Consider the following 20,146-nt stretch of genomic DNA (forward strand, 5'->3'; position numbering starts at 1 on the left):
TTCCATATTACCCTTCTTATGTTGATAACAGATGGAGGGTCATGTGACCGTCCATTCCACCATCGGAGATGGGCAGGGGAACGGGCACATGTGTTGTTCATCCCCAGTGTAAATGAATGGGTGCTGCTGATATCATCCTTACATTCACACAGAGAAAGTTTAATTGAACCAATCATTTTTGGTGCATTGTTTTTTTTTTGTCAATGAGTGTATATAGTTGTGGACAACCGCTTGAATCTATTTTATCATTTTGCGCCATTTGTCTCACTCATGATACAAAACATAAGAATAAAAAAACATTGATATGAATGCTTTATTTATAGAAAAAGAAAGATTCAAACAGAAAATGCTATGGATTTGCTATGAGGCGTGCCATACTGGATTAATAACAGAAACTGATGCGTCCAATGGTGATAATGCTGTTGGTGTTGCAATTTTCTTCACAAAACTCATCCACTAAGGAAGAGAAAAAGGAGAACAGGTTAAGATCAACAACCACAGTGGTCTAATATTACAGTACATTTCATAGTTTTCTTTTTACTATCATATTATTCACTGCCTGTATTCAGGAGTTACGACCACCTTGCATTCCAGAAGTGGTGGTCATGCTTGCACACTATACAAAAAAGTGGTGGCCTACGCACACTCCCGCTGTCCGGCCACCAGAGAGGTCGTAGTCTTTTCCTATAGTGTGAAAGCACGACCACCGCTGCTGGATTTCAGGGTGGTCATAGTGCAGTGTCCCACTCAAGTAACCGTGGGCCCCGCAAACGTGTTTTTATCATGTATTAATGTCATGTGATATGCCGGTATTTTGTATTTTATCTCCTGTCATATTCTCCATGTCACAATGTGATTTTACATGCAAATATCCTTTATACAGGCCTAGTCAGGGTGCACTACACTCGATTCTCACAGGATGGAGCAGTGTCAGTGTGTATAAATAGCTTAGCTCAGACCTAAGTTAGGCTGTGCAGTGCAGTAATGTGTCCTGTGCAGTTGTGTGCAGTGCTGTGCAGTGCAGTCATGTGTCCTATGCAGTGCTGTGCTGTGCAGTGCAGTCATGTGTCCTGTGCAGTGCTGTGCTGTGCAGTCATGTGTCCTATGCAGTGCTGTGCTGTGCAGTGCAGTCATGTGTCCTGTGCAGTGCTGTGCTGTGCAGAGCAGTCATGTGTCCTGTGCAGTGCTGTGCAGTGCAGTCATGTGTCCTATGCAGTGCTGTGCTGTGCAGTGCAGTCATGTGTCCTGTGCAGTGCTGTGCTGTGCAGTCATGTGTCCTATGCAGTGCTGTGCTGTGCAGTGCAGTCATGTGTCCTGTGCAGTGCTGTGCTGTGCAGTCATGTGTCCTGTGCAGTTGTGTGCTGTGCAGTGCTGTGCTGTGCAGAGTTGTTCAGTTCCTGGTTGAGGTAAATCCAAGTGAGAGTTCAGTTGAATGCAGTTCTCTAAAGAGCCTTCAAGAAAGCAACAGCCATGTAGCTGAATATCTGGAGGGAGGCCCCTTCCTAGCCTCGCTACTCTGTCCCTGTCGGCTCCATAGCCCAGGGTTAAGGCCTGCAATCATTCTTCCTAGAGGTGAGCAATCCGCTCCTATAGATCGCTCTTCCAGGGTGACCAATGTCTAGACTGTATGCAGCTGAGAATATAAGGAATTATCACGTTTATGCAAGACAAAGGATTAGCAAGATAGTCATTACCTGAGGACTTATTAAGCACCTTTGTAGTAGGTGTAGGAGATAGCATGAAGCATCCACACCTCCAGTTTAAATCCTGAGGACAGTTAGGCCAACTGTCAGAACAACATTGGAATAGAAGTTTCAGGATTCAGAAAAGCACCTTTTTATTCAAGGATTAGGATCAGGCCAGAGTTGTTACCAGTGTAAGACTTTCATCATTACCAGCCTAGTCTGAGCAGTAGTTTCTTATGTATTACAAGAGCCTGTACTTCATTGAGGATTTGCATTTCCCTTTCCTCATATGCATGGGAGATTGTGCTTAATGCCGGATTGTATCAAGAGACTGTTTAATGCCTTGGATATATTGTTATCAAAGATCACCCTCAGTAAAGTGCCATTTGGAGTTTCACCCTGCGTGCCTTAGACTCAGTTCCTCTATTAACACTATAGTAAATGGTTGTACCTCCATACAAAAGGTACTGGCGTCACGATTACAAGGGACCTTGCCACTGGCACATTAATACAGACCACCAAGGGCACCTCAAACCACCATCTGGCCTGTGTCCCTTACACCAGAGTGTGCCCCAGAGAATTCCTGTGCCGTTCTCCTTTTCACTTATGCGAGCCTGCCCAGGGACGACATAACCGTGAGTAACCAGAACTGTATTTACCTCGGCCCACCTAATGCTCACACCGTGACCTCACACATAATTCCCCTGCAAGGTCTGGCATACTGCAATAGCCATGGAAACGAACAGTGTATAATGTGATGGAATAATTAATGAAGCTATCAAAGGAGGCAATATGGTTAATAACAATACATTAGTAAGTGCCTTGTATTACCTTTCTCTACATGATGAATGCCATTTGCTGAAGTGAGACAACTGCTTTAATGACTGTAATTTAAGCATGGCTACTAGAAGATGAGCCCCTTTAAGGGTTCTCGAAATGCATCCACCTGGAAACTGCAGTAAGTTCCTGCCATACATTTAGAAGCTAGTCGGTGTTAACATTAGGGATTAAGGCCTCTGACCTCACCTTGGTTTGCATCAGCAGTGTAGGATGGGATTCCATGACACAGGGCTTCAATATGGACACCATAAATGCCAATGTTAGCAATGGGAATTTGGTTAATGTTAAACTTGAAGAGCTGTTTTGTGGTCTTGACCTAAACATGGAAATAAATTGAAATGTACACATATAATGTTGGAACAAATTAAAGGGATCGCCCAACCCCCAAGCTAAAATTATTGAAAGCGTGAAATGTGTTTAAAATAAACAAAAGAAACCCAATCACCTCTTCAATGGCCCACCGTTTCAGCGTTGAAGTCCCCAGTCTCCTGTGGACTGGAAGTGTGACGTCCTGCCTGTGGTCATGTACAGCGCTAGAGCCATTCACTGGCCTCAGCAGTGGCTTGTCCCCAAGCGGCACATGACTGCAGAGGCTCAGTGGTACATTCCTGTATTGCCAATGTAACGTACACTTCTCTGTACATTCTCAACACAAAGTAATACAACTTGGATCTGTCACCTCTCCTTACATGTCTGTTTTAGTGATTACTTGCATGACCTTGGCAGCAAATATTCTGGGGCATCACTCTGTTCCTCTATTTTCCTACTAGAAATTTTTGAATGAGTTACCAATCCTGTATAAGTCTGCATAGTCTGATAATTGGGGCACTGATTGGATAATGTCAGACTGTCAGGGACACATCCCTAATCGCTAACACCCACGTTTACTTTTACTGCAGACTGCTGGCAATTCTTGTCTAAACTTCTAGGAAAAATAGCACAACATAGAATTGTATAAAAAAGAATACTACAGCATTGTCATTACATGTGGAATACAATGAATTACTAAAACAGACATGTCAGGAGAAGTGACAAACTTTCTTAACCCCTTCCTGACATCCGCTGTAATATTACGGCGGATGACGGGTCTTTAAAGATGGCACCCACTCTGAAGCGGAGCAAGCAACATAGAAATTTCCCACAGCAGACACCTGGGGCTAATGTCTGCAATTGGCGGTAATGCCGATCGCTTACATAGAAGCATAGAAACATAGAATGTGTCGGCAGATAAGAACCATTTGGCCCATCTAGTCTGCCCAATATACTGAATACTATGAATAGCCCCTGGCCCTATCTTATATGAAGGATGGCCTTATGCCTATCCCATGCATGCTTAAACTCCTTCACTGTATTTGCAGCTACCACTTCTGCAGGAAGGCTATTCCATGCATCCACTACTCTCTCAGTAAAGTAATACTTCCTGATATTACTTTTAAACCTTTGCCCCTCTAATTTAAAACTATGTCCTCTTGTAGCAGTTTTTCTTCTTTTAAATATTCTCTCCTCTTTTACCTTTTTGATTCCCTTTATGTATTTAAAAGTTTCTATCATATCCCCTCTGTCTCGTCTTTCTTCCAAGCTATACATGTTAAGGTCCTTTAACCTTTCCTGGTAAGTTTTATCCTGCAATCCATGTACCAGTTTAGTAGCTCTTCTCTGAACTCTCTCCAAAGTATCAATATCCTTCTGGAGATATGGTCTCCAGTACTGAGCACAATACTCCAAATGAGGTCTCACTAGTGCTCTATAGAGCGGCATGAGCACCTCCCTCTGTCTACTGGTAATGCCTCTCCCTATACCCCCAAGCATTCTGCTAGCCTTTCCTGCTGCTCTATGACATTGTCTGCCTACCTTTAAGTCTTCTGAAATAATGACCCCTAAATCCCTTTCCTCAGATACTGAGGTTAGGACTGTATCACTGATTTTATATTCTGCTCTTGGGTTTTTACGCCCCAGGTGCATTATCTTGCACTTATCAACATTACATTTTAGTTGTCAGATTTTTGACCATTCCTCTAGTTTTCCTAAATCCTTTTCCATTTGGTGTATCCCTCCAGGAACATCAACCCTGTTACAAATCTTTGTGTCATCAGCTATAGGACACACCTTACCATCGAGGCCTTCTGCAATTTTGCTGATAAAGATATTAAACTATATGGGTCCCAGAACAGATCCCTGAGGTACCCCACTGGTAACAAGACCATGGTCTGAATATACTCCATTGACTACAACCCTCTGTTGTCTGTCCCTCAGCCACTGCCTAATCCATTCAACAATATGGGAGTCCAAGACCAATGACTGCAATTTATTGATAAGCCTTCTATCTGGGACAGTATCAAAAGCCTTACTAAAGTCTAGATAAGCGATGTCTACTGCACCTCTGCCATCTATTATTTTAGTCACCCAATCAAAAAAATCAATAAGATTAGTTTGACATGATCTCCCTGAAGTAAACCCATGCTGTTTTTCATCTTTCAATCCAGATGAAAGATGGTGCCGTGGTAATCTAAGACGCTGAAATCTTAGAAACGTGCACTTGCCGGGCAAGAATACCTGCCCAAGGTGGAGAATAGGGAAGGTGTTTCACTGTAGTAATGAGCCAGAGCATGTACTTGGCTTCTAGGCTTATTACATGTAAATTACAATTCAGGCCAGCAGGTGGCAGAACTGAATTGAAATATAGCAATCTTTGTATAGGGTAATGGATAAAATTCCATTGCTGTAAAGAAATTGCAATCTAATGATTGCATGTTGGAGTCCACTTGGGGACCTAAAAAAAAAAAGTTAAAAAAAGTTTTGAAAAATATAAGAAAATAAAAAAATATAAAAATTAAAATCATCCTCCATTCCCCAAAATCAATGTTTAATAAAAAAATAAAAATAAATAAACATCATATGCATCATCGCATCTGAAAACACCTGTGATATTAAAATATAAAAAAACTTTTTTAATATGGTGAATAGTGTAACAGAAAAATAAATCAAAATGGCTAATTTACCATTTTTTCATTCATTAACCTCCCAAAGAAAAAATGTAATAAAAAGTGATAAAAAAAATCATACACACCCGGAAAAATAAAAAAAATTATGGTTTGAGGAAGGCAGGGGGTGAAAAACCAAAACACAAAAACGGAAAATTGCCATGTCAGGAAGGGGTTAAAGATATATGTGTTAAATTCTATGTGTCAACCGGTTGTTGTGTATTTATATAGTCCAAAAATACCAAGTATATGGTATACTTACCATAAAGGCAGCACAGGCAGCTGCTATGGAACCCTGACAAGTGTGAGCTCATTACAGATTAGTGTGTGTCCCTATATTAACCCATTAGGTACTATAATACTATTTTGCTGGTTTCATGTAGGTGAGTGGGGTGTTGTTTTTTGTAGGACAAGTTGCATTTTCTGTATGTACCATTTAAGGTACATATACAATAAATTAGTTTAATTGAACATTTTTTAATATATATATATATATATATTTTTTTACATATAAACATTTATGAAAGCGGTGCACAAAAGTTGTTGAGTTTAGCACAGGCTAAATTGACGCATTCTGACTTATTTTCACCTGCCACAGCTACGGCAGATCAGGAGTGGAGAGCAGCTTAGTGTGTGTCCCCATATTAACCCATTAAGGCCGCGGCCGCTGTGCCTTCTCAAACGGCTTATCGGTGGGGGTCTAAGGTGTCGGACCCCCACCGATCAGATACTATTCAGAGGATATCCAGAGGATAGCTTATCAGTATAAAACTCATGGAAAACCCCTTTAACCTGTTCCGGATACCTGACGTACCGGTACGGCATGTTTTCCTGGTACTTAAGGACACATGACGTACCGGTACGTCATGAGGTATTTCCGATCACTGCTGCTCAGCGGGCAGTGATTGGAACCTGGTGCCTGCTCAAATCATTGAGCAGGCACCTTGGCTAAATGCGCAGGGGTGGGTCCCGCAAACCGCAGGTCAATTCAGACCTGCGGTTTGCGGCTTTTACCTTATGCAGCGGCGGCGGCGATCGGCGGTGCCATCGGGTCCCCGTGGGGCTGTAGGGGGGACCCGATGGCATGGAAGGCAGCGCGATGCATTCCTGAGGCATCGGCGCTGCCTTCCGGTGACGAGCCTGTGAGATCCAGCCCCCTGGATCTCACAGGCCGGAAGCTGTATGAGTAATACACACAGTATTCCAAGCAGAAGTATTGGAATGCATTGTAAAGGATTAGACCGACAAAAGTTGAAGTCCCAAAGTGGGACAAAAAATAAAGTGAAAAATAAAGTTGAAAAAATAAAGTTTTCCCCCAAAAAAATTTAAAGTTTCAAGTAAAAATAAACAAAAACGTCATTTTCCCCAAATAAAGTTATAAAAAATTGGTAAAAAATAGGGGGGGGGGGGGAGTAGACATATTAGGTATCGCCGCGTCCGTATCGACCGGCTCTATAAACATATCACATAACCTAACCTCTCAGATGAACACCGTAAAAAATAACAAAATAAAAACTGTGCTAAATAAACCATTTTCTGTCACCTAACATAACAAAAAGTACAACAGCAAACGATCACAAAGGCGCACCAAAATAGTACCAATCTAACCGTCACCTCATCCCGCAAAAAATGAGCCCCTACCTGAGACAATCGCCTAAAAAATAAAAAAACTATGGCCCAGAATATGGAGACACTAAAACATAATTTTTTTTGTTTAACCCTTTCATGACCAAGGGTCATTGATGCCCCAGTGTCCAGGTCAAAATTTACAAATCTGACATGCGTCACTTTATGTGGTAATTGCTTTGGAACACTTTTATTTATTCAAGCCATTCTGAGATTGTTTTCTCGTGACACATTGTACTCCATGATAGTCATAAATTTGAGTCAATATATTTCACCTTTATTTATGAAAAAATCAAAATTTTCAAAATTTCAATTTCTCTGCTTCTGAAACAGAAAGTCATACCTAATAAAATATTTACTACTTAACATTTCCCATATGTATACTTTATGTTGGAATCGTTTTGGAAATGTCATTTTATTTTTTTAGAATGTTAGAAGGCTTAGAAGTTTAGAAGCAATTCTTCAAATTTTTAAGAAAATTTCCAAAACCCACTTTTTAAGGACCAGGTTCAGGTCTGAAGTCACTTTGTGGGGCTTACATAGTGGAAACCCCCCATAAATGACCCCATTGTAGAAACTACACCCCTCAAGTTACTCAAAACTGATTTTACAAACTTTGTTAACCCTTTAAGTGTTCCACAAGAATTAATGGAAAATAGAGATACAATTTCAAAATTTCACTTTTTTGGCAGATTTTCCATTTTAATAATTTTTTTACAGTTACAAAGCAAGGGTTAACAGAAAAACAAAAACTCAATATTTTTGTCTCTGATTCTGTAGTTTACAGAAACACCCCATATGTGGTCGTAAACCACTGTACGGGCACACGGCAGGGCGCAGAAGGAAAGGAATGCCATACGGTTTTTGGAAGGCAGATTTTGCTGGACTGTTTTTTTGACACCATGTCCCATTTTCAGCCCCCCTGATGCACCCCTAGAGTAGAAACTCCAAAAAAGTGACGCCATTCTAGAAACTACCCCCCTCAGGGTATTCAAAACAGATGGGGTAACGGTTTGATTGGTACTATTTTGGGGGTCATAAGCCTTTTTGATCGCTTGCTGTTGCACTTTTTGTGATGTAAGGTAACAAAAATGGCTTTTTTTACACTGTTTTTTATTTTTTATTTTTATGGTGTTTATCGGACGGGGTCTATCATGTGATATATTTATAGAGACGGTCGTTATGGACTCGGTGATGCCTAATATGTGTATTTTATTTTTTAATTTTTTATAGGAAAAGGCAATTTCTTTTTTTAATTTTACATTTTTATTTTTTTTATTTTTTTACTTTTATTATTTTCACTTTTTTTTTTATCAAGTCCCTCTTGGATCTTGAAGATCCAGTGGGGCTGATGGCTGTACTATACTTTGCAATGCTCTTGCATTGCAAAGTATAATACAATCAGATGCCCTGTAGGTGGCCTGTAGGTGGCAGCGCAGTAGCCCCGATGGTGGAGAGAGGGAGCCCCCTCCCTCTATTAACCGCATGGATGCCACGGCATCTATGGGGTTACAGCAGAGTGTCAGCATAGAGCTGACACTCTCTGCTAATGGCGGCGGCTCAGGAATGGAGCCGCCGCCATCACACACAGCAGGGGGACCGCATGGCATGGGGGCATGGGGGCATGGGGGCAGCGCTGGAAAGGGGGAGGTGTCACGGCCAGCATTGAGGGGGCAGGAGGAATGTATGGGGCGTGGAGGGGGCGGTCCGCAGGAGGCAGGAGATAAGCGCTTCAGCGGCAGGCGGACACAAGGGGGGGCTTGGAGGGGCACACATGGGGGGCACACATGGGGGGCACAGATTGGGGAGGGGGGGAACGAGGACACATTACCTGATTTCAGGCTCTGATCTGCAGAGCGCAGATCAGAGCCTGAAACCGGCATTTTTTCACTGCCGCGATCCTATTGGTTAGTCTGCACAGACTAACCAATCGGATCGATTGTCGGCAAGGGGCCACTCTGAATGATCCCTTGCCGGCATTACTGAACTGTATGCTGTCCGTGACAGCAGCAGGACAGGGGCAGAAGCTTTAATCCAAGCGCTTTGCAGCGTTTGGATTAAAGAGCTGCCATGACGTCCATACACGTGGTAGCTGCACGGGGTATGTGCAGCTATCACGTATATATACAGATTGCGGTCAGGAAGGGGTTAAAAAAAGCTGTTATTGTGTAAAACTTACATAAATAAATAAAAAAGTATACATATTAGGTATCTTCGCGTCCGTATCGACCAGTTCTATAAAAATATCACATGACCTAACCCCTCAGGTGAACACCGTAAAAAATAAAAACTGTGCTAAATAAACAATTTTTTGTCACCTTGCATCATAAAAAGTGTAATAGCAAACGATCAAAAAGTCATATGCACCCCAAAATAATGCCAATCAAACCGTCATCTCATCCCGCAAAAAATGAGACCCTACATAAGATAATCACCAAAAAAATAAAAAAATATGTCTCTCAGAATATGGAGACACTAAAACATGATTTTTTTTGTTTAAAAAATGAAATCATTTTGGAAAGCTTACATAAATAATAAAAAGTATACATATTAGGTATCGCCGCATCCGTGACAACCTGGTCTATAAAAATACCACATGATCTAACCTGTCAGATGAATGTTGTAAATAACAAAAAATAAAAACAGTGCCAAAACAGCAATTTCTAGTTACCTTGCCTCACAAAAAGTGTAATATAGAGCAACCAAAAATCATATGTACCCTAAACTAGTACCACCCTATCCCATAGTTTCTAAAATGGGGTCACTTTTTTGGAGTTTCTACTCTAGGGGTGCATCAGGGGGGCTTCAAATGGGACATGGTGTCAAAAAATGAGTCGAGCAAAATCTGCCTTCCAAAAAAAAGTGAAATTTTGAAATTGTATCTCTATTTTCCATTAATTCTTGTGGAACACCTAAAGGGTTAACAAAGTTAGTAAAAATCTGTTTTGAATACCTTGAGGGGTGTAGTTTCTAGAATGGGGTCATTTTTTGGTAGTTTCTATTATGTAAGCCTCACAAAGTGACTTCAGATCTGAACTGGTCCTTGAAAAGTGGGTTTTTAAAAATTTCTGAAAAATTGCAAGATTTGCTTCTAAATTTCTAAGCCTTGTAACATCCCTAAAAAATAAAATGTAATTCCCAAAATTTTCCAAACATGAAGTACACATATGGGGAATGTAAAGTAATAACTATTTTTGTAGGTATTACTATGTATTATAGAAGTAGAGAAATTGAAACTTGGAAATTTGCAAATATTTCCCAATTTTTGGCAAATGTATTTTTTTTATAAATAAAAATGAATTTTTTGGACTCCATTTTACCAGTGTTATGAAGTACAATATGTGACGAAAAAACAATCTCAGAATGGCCTGGATAAGTCAAAGGGTTTTAAAGTTATCACCACATAAAGTGACACTGGTCAGATTTGCAAAAAATGGCCTGGTCCTTAAGGTGAAATATGGCTGTGTCCTTAAGGAGTTAAAGGGAACCTGTCAATATCCCAAGCCGGCAGCAATACCTGAGAGTAGCCAGCAGCGTGTTTGTAACAATCATTTTCTTCCTGCAGGTAGATGAACCAAAAGCTGTAAAAACTTTATTTAATCCCCTGTCCGGCACACTTTTCTAGTCAGGCTTGAAGTCACGGAGGCAACGACCTCCTTGCTTCAAGTCACGGTAACCACGCCACCTTCCCTGCCCCTTCGCTGTGATTGACAGCGCTTATGCACGATAGTTCGGCTGACTTTGCCGAACTGCCGGCTGTCAATCACAGCGAAGGGGCAGGAAAGGGGGCGTGGTTACCGTGACTTGAAGCAAGAAGGCCGCTGCCTCTGTGACTTCAAACCTGACTAGAAAAGAGCGCCGGGCGGGGGATAAAATAAAGTTTTTACAGCTTTTGGTTCATCTACCTGCAGGAAGAAAATGATCGTTACAAACACACTGCTGGCTACTCTAAGGTACTGCTGCCGACTTTGGATGTTTTTTGGAGGTGACAGGTTCCCTTTAACCCCTTAAGGACTCAGCCCTATTTCACCTTAAGGACTTGGCCATTTTTTGCAAATCTGACCAGTGTCACTTTAAGTGCTCATAACTTTAAAACGCATTGACTTATCCAGGCCGTTCTGAGATTGTTTTTTTCGTCACATATTGTACTTCATGACACTGCTAAAATTGGGTCAAAAAAGAAAATTTTTTTGCATAAAAAAATACCATATTTACCAAAAATTTTGAAAAATTAGCAAATTTCAAAGTTTCAGTTTCTCTACTTCAGTAATACATAGTAATACCCCCAAAAATTGTGATGACTTTACATTCCCCATATGTCTACTTCATGTTTGTAGCATTTTGGGAATGATATTTTATTTTTTGGGGATGTTACAAGGCTTAGAAGTTTAGAAGCAAATCTTGAAATTTTTCAGAAATTTACAAAAACCCAATTTTTAGGGACCACTACAGGTCTGAAGTCACTTTGCGAGGCTTACATAATAGAAACCGCCCAAAAATGACCCCATTCTATAAACTACACCCCTCAAGGTATTCAAAACTGATTTTACAAACTTCGTTAACCCTTTAGGTGTTGCACAAGAGTTATTGGCAAATGGGGATGACATTTGAGAATTTCTTTTTTTTGCCTAATTTTCCATTTTAACCCATTTTTTCCACTAACAAAGCAAGGGTTAACAGCCAAACAAGACTGTATCTTTATTTCCCTGACTCTGCCGTTTACAGAAACACCCCATATGTGGCCGTAAACTACTGTACGGGCACACAGTAGGGCGTAGAGGGAAAGGTGCGCGTATGGTTTTTGGAAGCCAGATTTTGCTGGACTGGTTTTTTGACACCATGTCCCATTTGAAGCCCCCCTGATGCACCCCTAGAGTAGAAACTCCATAAAAGTGACCCCATCTAAGAAACTACACCCCTTAAGGTATTCAAAACAGATTTTACAAACTTTGTTAACCCTTTAGGTGTTGCACAAGATTTAATGGAAAATAGAGATACAATTTCAAAATTTCACTTTTTTGGCAGATTTTCCATTTTAATATTTTTTTTCCAGTTACAAAGCAAGGGTTAACAGCCAAACAAAACTCATTATTTATGGCCCTGATTCTGTAGTTTACAGAAACACCCCATATGTGGCCGTAAACTACTGTACGGGCACACAGTAGGGCGTAGAGGGAAAGGTGCGCCGTATGGTTTTTGGAAACCAGATTTTGCTGGACTGTTTTTTTGACACCATGTCCCATTTGAAGCCCCCCTGATGCACCTCTAGAGTAGAAACTCCATAAAAGTGACCCCATCTAAGAAACTACACCCCTCAAGGTATTCAAAACTGATTTTACAAACTTTGTTAACCCTTTAGGTGTTGCACAAGATTTAATGGAAAATAGAGATACAATTTCATAATTTCACTTTTTTGGCAGATTTTCCATTTTAATATTTTTTTTCCAGTTACAAAGCAAGGGTTAACAGCCAAACAAAACTCAACATTTATGGCCCTGATTCTGTAGTTTACAGAAACACCCCATATGTGGTCGTAAACCGCTGTACGAGCACACGGCAGGGTGCAGAAGGAAAGGAATGCCATACGGTTTTTGGAAGGCAGATTTTGCTGGACTGGTTTTTTTGACACCATGTCCCATTTGAAGCCCCCCTGATGCACCCCTAGAGTAGAAACTCCAAAAAAGTGACCCCATTTTAGAAACTACGGGATAGGGTGGCAGTTTTGTTTGTACTAGTTTAGGGTACATATGATTTTTGGTTGCTCTATATTACACTTTTTTGTGCGGCAAGGTAACAAGAAATAGATTTTTTGGCACGTTTTTTTTTTTTGTTAATTACAACATTCATCTGACAGGTTAGATCATGTGGTAATTTTATTGAGCAGGTTGTCACGGATGCGGCGATACCTAATATGTATACAATTTTTTTTATTTATGTAAGTTTTACACAATGATTTCATTTTTAAAACAAAAAAAATGTTTTAGTGTCTCCATAGTCTAAGAGCCATAGTTTTTTTCAGTTTTTGGGCGATTATCTTAAGTAGGGTCTCATTTTTTGCGGGATGAGATGACTGTTTGAGTGGCACTATTTTGGAGTGCATATGACTTTTTGATCACTTGCTATTACACTTTTTGTGACGTAAGATGGCAAAAAATTGCTTTTTTTACACTGTTTTTATTTTTATTTTTTTACGGTGGTCACCTGAGGGGTTAGGTCATGTGATATTTTTATAGAGCCGGTCGATACGGACGCGGCAATACCTAATATGTATACTTTTTTTTTATTTATTTAAGTTTTACACAATGATTTCATTTTCAAACAAAAAAAATCATGTTTTAGTGTTTCCATAGTCTAAGAGCCATAGTTTTTTCAGTTTTTGGGCGATTATCTTGGGTAGGGTATGATTTTTGCGGGATGAGATGACGGTTTGATTGGTACTATTTTGGCGTACATGCGACTTTTTTGATCACTTTTATTACCTTTTTTGGGAAGTAAGGTGGGCAAAATTTAAATTTCCTAATAGTTTTAATTTTTTTATTTTTATGGCGTTCACCGTGTGGGGAAAGTAACATGACCGTTTTATAGATCAGGTCGTTACGGACGCGGCGATACCAAACATGTTTAGGGAATTTTATTTTTATCATTTTTAATCAGTGATAAATGTGTTTTTTACTTTTTTTTTCACTTTTTTCACTTTTTTTTTGACCCAGACCCACTTGATTCTTGAAGATCCAGTGGGTCTGATGTCTGTGTAATACAGTACAGTACAATATATATTGTACTGTACTGTATTTTACTTACACTTTGTCTGAACAGATCTCTGCCTTTAGCACAGATCTGTTCAGCACCATGGACAGCAGGATGCCTGAAACGGCGTCCTGTTGCCATGGGAACCTTCCCCGTCTGCTCAGTAGTTGTTAGAACTTCGCAGAACTTCGGAAGGGTAAGGACGGGGCTGTCGGGGGGCTGTCTACTGTACGGACCGCTGTATGGAAAGGGTTAAACGGCTGACATCGCATCATCGATGTTAGCCGTTTATACCAGGGTGCCAGCAATGTGCTGGCACCCTGGTATACCCACTGAACACCAACGATTATTCAAGGGGAGGCGGGCGGGGGATCGCGATCCCGCCTGCCGCACCGCCCACCTCCCGCACCGCCCCCACCGCCCACAACTCCCCCCCCTGCACCACCCGCCGGCAAAAAATCATGCAGGGGGGCAGGGGGGGTGTAAAATATATATTTTAGGGACACTAAAGCTTCTGATCCCCGCGGTCAGGGCCCGCGGGGATCAGAAACTGCAGAAAGCGCAGCAAACCGCAGGTCTGAATTGACCTGCGGTTTTCTGCGATCGCCGATGCGTGGGGTCAAATGACCCCCCCCCCTGCATTGTTACGGGATGCCGGCTGAATGATTTCAGCCGAAATCCCGTTCCGATTAACCCCTGGGGCGCCGGAATACCGATTTCAATTTTTTTTTTTTTTTTTTTTTTAATTCTGTTTATTTGAAGCAGATTCACAAAATACAAGGCAAAGGTCATGATCCCACATAACATACATTAAGCACGCTTTCTCCCCCTTGCTTCTGAAGGAAGTCAGGGAGTCACATATAGTAACTTTAAGGATCATGAGTTTAATATACATGAATCTGACTGCATTTTTTATTTTTAATTCAAAAGTGTTAGGAGACAGAAATAATAAAGAAAAGAAAGGGAAGAGGGGTAAGGGAGAGAGATATAGGGGGGGGAGGGAGGCAGGCCTATACTGCCAGGGGTCCCAGAGTATTACTTAGAGATGCTTTAAGATACCATGTAGTGTACTGAAAGGGTTTAACCAATTCTCTAACTTCTACCATACTGTAGTGTGCCAAAACAAAAGTGCGCCACTTATTAAAGAATTTGGAAGCTGAACTTTCTTTGTGCCTAGATGCTTCAATCCTTTCATATCCTAAAAGTACTTTCAATTCAGAAATCACAGCAGGAATGTCCGGCATGGTATCTGTGAGCCATCTCTGGAGCAAGACCCTTTTGGCTACCAACAAAACCGAGTGTAATAAAATCGGTATCTTAGTTGGGTTCTCCATACGGATATAATGAAAAACCAAGGTCTGAGGTTCCATAGTTAATTCCACCAACCAGTTAGTCTTGATATATTCAATCACAGCGATCCAAAATTTGATTACCTCAGGACATGTCCAGATGCCATGCCAGAAATCCGTAGCAGCCATTTTACAATTAGGACAATGTGTGATACGGTCTGGAAACTGGGGAGAGGCTGGAAAGTTAAATCCATAAATTGCCCGATGCATCATTCTAAAAAACGTTTCACGCCAAATCTCACCAATCACGCACTGACGCACCTTACTCCAACCTTCCAGGATCTTCACCCCAATCTCATCATCCATAGTGATGTGCTCCCACTTCTTAAAAAGAGTGGAAACCTTGGCTTTTGTGAAGTTTCCTGAAAAGGCCCTGTACAGCCTAGAGAGGGAGACTGTTTGGGGAGAGAAACTAAGGATCTCATCAAAGGAGTTTTTGGTCGCCTCTCTCGATAGATCACGTAATCTATGTGAGCAGAAACCCACAATCTGCATTATTTGCAAGAAATGGGAATCTGGTAAAGCGTATTTTTCCTTCAGTTCTTTTGGAGTCAGCCAGCGTTTCTCCCCCTGATGCATCAGATGTTCCGCCCTAGTCAAACCCCTAGATATCCACAACTCAGAAGGTCTCAAACTAGTCCCTGATGGAAATTCTGGATGACCCCATAGCGGCATCCATTTAGAGATTGCATGAGGCAGATTTGCTGTTTTCCTAACCGCCTTCCAGGTTGCTATCGTATCTCTCAATAAAAGCGAGGATTTAATTTCCCTGGGTAATGCGGCCATTTCAAGTTATGACGTACCGGTACGTCATGGGTCCTTAAGGGGTTAGAGATGAGCCAAATTTAACAAACAACATGCAACGTTTGATAAATTAGGAGCAAAATATGACAACGCGGACTCAGGGAAAACTGATTTCAAATATTCCCCTCATGATGCATTCTCCAATATTTCTATTCTCAATATTATAACAGTAAATGATTGAACTCCTTACGGGATTCTGTTTAAGGACTTCCAGGCTGGGGAAAACAGTCTTATCGATCTTTGTCACCACGCACATCTTCTTTCCATACAGTCGTGTTGCAAATACTCCCTTTAATAGAATAAGATTCAAACAGATTACAAATCCAGTAAGTGCATCACTATTGTAACTGTCTATGTCTTATAGTCTAAGGGTATATATGTAGCTGATTTTTCCTTCAAATTAGCGGGTTGGAAATCCTCAGCGTATTGCAGTATCAGCAAAGTAGATGAGAATTATTTTTAACGTATCTCATCCACACCCCGGGGAAAAATTTGATAGTGGTGCAGATTTGCAAATCAATTCTTTCTATGAATTTTTTTAAATCTAAAACACCAAGATCTGCAATAAAAAAGTAGATGTGGACAAATGAAATGGAATGAAATATAAATTTACAAGTACGGGAATGAGTAGGATTTACATATGCAGCAGTATTTTAAGACTGGCATTTCATACTCGTCTAAGTCAGCAGTTTGATGGAGTAAGATGTGTCAAATTTATTAAAAAGATGCCTCTTCATAAATTGTGTGTGTCTTCTGGCTGTTCATGTCCAAAAAAAACCAGTCTATGGTAGCTTTTGCAGTCTATTGTAACTTTGCTTTGTAGTTTCTGGCATAAAATATACTATAACTGCCAGCGGCAGGAGGTAAAACATGCTCCCTGTAAGCACTGCCCATCACTGCTAGTGCACAAATATGCAAAAAACTTACTTGCACAGCACCTTTGATATCCCCCTCCCCCACCACCACCACTGATTTTAATTATCTGCTTGCTTTCAGTATAATAGATTATTCTTGTTTCCATTCAAAGCCTAAACACTTTGCATAAATCTAACATTTTTTTCATTTTTTACCTCCAGTGTTTTGTTTTGTGGGGGCACAGAGAGGGCATTACTACTGTGAATGAGGCATAGAGAGGGTATTACTACTGTGAAGGGGCATAGAGATGGCATATCTACTGTGAGGAGGGGATGCAGAGGGCATTACTACTGTAAATGGAGCACGAATAGGGCATTACTATTGTAAAGGGGGCACAATAAAGGGATAACTACTGTGAAGGGGCATACAGAAGGTTTATAGCTATTGTGAGGGTGCACAATGAAGGCATAACTAATGTTAAAGGGCACAGAGAGGGCATAACTACTGTGAGGGGACACAAGGAAGAGATAACTACTGTAAGAAGGGCACAATGTAGGAAAAACGACTGTGAAGGGGGCACATGCTAGACATAACTACTCTGAGGGGAACAGTGTGGGCAGAACAATGGTGAGGGTGCACAGAGAGGGCATAACTACTGTGAGGGCACACAATAAGGACATATCTACTGTGAATGTGGCTCAATGTGGGCATAATCACAGTGAAAGGGCACAGTGTGGGCATAACTACTGTGAGGGGGCATAATGAGGGCATTACTACTGTGAGAGGGGCACAATGGGGGCATAACTACTGAGAGCAGGCACAATGTTTTAAAGTAGGTGGGGTGCCAGAAAAAGATTCTGCCCTGGATGCCAAACACCTTAGGCATGTCACTGTTCCTGATGCAGTTTTAGAAGCCAAAATCATGAGGGGATCATAAAAGAAGAGAAAATATAAATGACAGATAAGACTTCTTTTCCTTTTTTAATTCACTCTTGGTTTTTGCTTTCAAAACTGCATCCAAAAACCTGAACATGTGGTCCTACCCTAAAGGTTCCTACTGAATGACAGTTTTCTAAAATATATAATAGAAAATCTGCAAAGTGATACAGAAAGTGTATTAAGAAATTATATAATCGTATGAAGAATTATATTCATGTGCTGAGACAATAATATGTATATTTTAAAAAGTGACAGTCTTATGAATGATGAATGCATTATAGAATTCTTAGAAAAAGGTAGCTTTTGCTAAGATTTATATATTTGCTTACATTTTAATGGTAGAAATGGGATGCTAGATTGGGGAATGGTTGTAGAACTATAAAATTCCCATATTCAGTAAATATTAATGCTTAAAATGTATCTTATATGTAAGACTTCTCTTGTGCTTCCTCTCTCCTGGGGAACTTCCTCCCTCATTCTCCAATCCTCTCACTGAAAACTTCTCTCTATTGACACGCATGTTACCTGGCTCCTGACCTCTTGTCCAGCACTGTCTCCTTCTGAGATGACCAGAGCTGCACATTCTATTTGTGACATCCTTTATCTTTTTCCTACTGCTTATGAAATATAAACTGGTGTGGACAAGGCTCCTACTAAACGTATCTTGTATGGCGCTATGTATACAATAATACATTGTCCTTATTATATTCTATTAAGACAAGTGGTTGTCGAGGTCAGACAGGTACTTACTTTCCCGTAGTCACAGATGGAGTCCCAGGAGTTCCAGCCATTTAGATTATGAATGTTGGCCACTTGGTCCTGGTTGTCTATATTCACCGTCTGATGCACATTGCCTCCATCGTTACCTTGATTATTAACATTGATGTTCTATGGGAGAATGTTGGAAAGTTACTCACAATCTTCTATAATATCAAAGCAGAACAAGAATAGTGTGAAAATCAGAGCCTACCGAAGGATAGCTGGTAAGTACACATTGGCTCAAAGTTAACACAACTGTTCTCCTTTAGAAATAAAAAGAACCAAGAAATTCTGGAACAAAACCGGAGCCACATTCCATGTATAAATACATGACTAGCAGATATGAAGAATTTAATAGGAATTCTTACATCAGTAGCAAGCAGAGATCCAAGGAGAGCAGCGAAAATCACCTGAAAGGGAGAAATATGCACAGTATTCATTTCACTTTATTACCTTCATCTAGTGTATACTTAACCCCCTAAGAGCCAGAGCATTTCATTTTTTTTCTTTTTCAGCTTTTTTTAGGGGAAATACTTAAAAAGGTAAAAAATAGATACATTTATGATTGCTAATCCTTTAAATTTGTATATTCACAATCAAATAGAATGGCTTCCAAATGTTGTTTTTGTTGTTTTGATATATAATATGTATGATCTCAGGTAAACAGGGTGGCTGTTGTGTTGGCATGGGTGCCGTTGCTTTTTGAAAACTATTTGCATTTCATTTCATTTTTAGTCTAGAATGGCCAGCAAAGACCTCTTGGTATTATTCATTCTTTATCATTTTTTTGTAATCTCCACTGGTGGAAGTTTTTGTAGTTCTTCACTATAGTGTAGCCTGGACATGCCATGAGGCACCTGGCGATCAGGTGAGTCACTACTGTTCACTACAGATCACACATTGACCACTCTGTAGACTAGAAAAGAGAAGAGAGGCTAAAGGGCTATTACAGTTCCAGCAAATATGACTAGAAATATCCACTGGATGGTAACAGTGGAGGTGCTTATTGAATGACTACAAGTAGAAAACCCGAAAACCAAGAGGAACATTAGCTGAAAACATATATAAACTGCTTCCATTTTCACTATACAAACAAGAACCTTTTATGGCTGAATCGTTAATACCTCTTTAAGTTTTAATCTCCACTGAACTTGCCTTCAAAAAATTAACTCCACATGTTCAATTTATTGAATCTTACACCCATTTTTCTGGAATGAATTGCACGCTTATTGGATCACACATAAACCTTAATAAGCTTCAAGTGCCTGCCATGTCAGTGGCCCCAGCATTGCAACTCTATAACTTACCTGCAAGTTTTATGTTAAAATAATATTTATTTTAACCCTCTAGGGTAGACTCACACACAGCATATTTGTTGCATCTAGTTCTGCAACTGCAAATTGGTTTCATTCATCTAAAAGGGGTTATTTTGGTGGCAAGCACAAGGCCCAGTGCCCTTATAATGTAAATAGCATCAGCCATTATAGCAATAGTTTACATGTGTCGATACATACCAAGGTTTTCATTTTGGTTGTCTCTCCAGGAAAAGAAACTTACAATG

At 40.4% G+C, this 20,146-nt stretch overlaps 1 protein-coding gene across 1 annotated transcript; it reads right to left on the minus strand.

Moving 5' to 3' along the window:
• Window positions 1-318: 318 nt before the first annotated feature.
• On the minus strand, window positions 319-20,128 carry LOC120987201 (gastrokine-1-like). Its single transcript, XM_040415799.1, has 6 exons — window positions 20,100-20,128; window positions 18,954-18,995; window positions 18,577-18,714; window positions 16,223-16,321; window positions 2,712-2,841; window positions 319-456 (listed from the first exon to the last, which is right to left on the minus strand). Exons 1-6 carry the CDS (start codon window positions 20,109-20,111, stop codon window positions 383-385), a joined length of 495 nt encoding a protein of 164 aa, XP_040271733.1. The 5' UTR covers window positions 20,112-20,128; the 3' UTR covers window positions 319-382.
• Window positions 20,129-20,146: the final 18 nt, after the last annotated feature.

This window comes from Bufo bufo, chromosome 1, assembly GCF_905171765.1.
Source record: "Bufo bufo chromosome 1, aBufBuf1.1, whole genome shotgun sequence".
Taxonomy (NCBI): domain Eukaryota; kingdom Metazoa; phylum Chordata; class Amphibia; order Anura; family Bufonidae; genus Bufo; species Bufo bufo.

Excerpts from the sequence above, each read along its gene's own strand:
- LOC120987201 (XM_040415799.1), bottom strand. Across the intron at positions 18,715-18,953 it reads GATCTCTGCTTGCTACTGAT|AACATCAATGTTAATAATCA; the intron begins GTAAGAATTCCT and ends ATTCTCCCATAG. Across the intron at positions 457-2,711 it reads CACTGCTGATGCAAACCAAG|TGGATGAGTTTTGTGAAGAA; the intron begins GTGAGGTCAGAG and ends TCTCTTCCTTAG.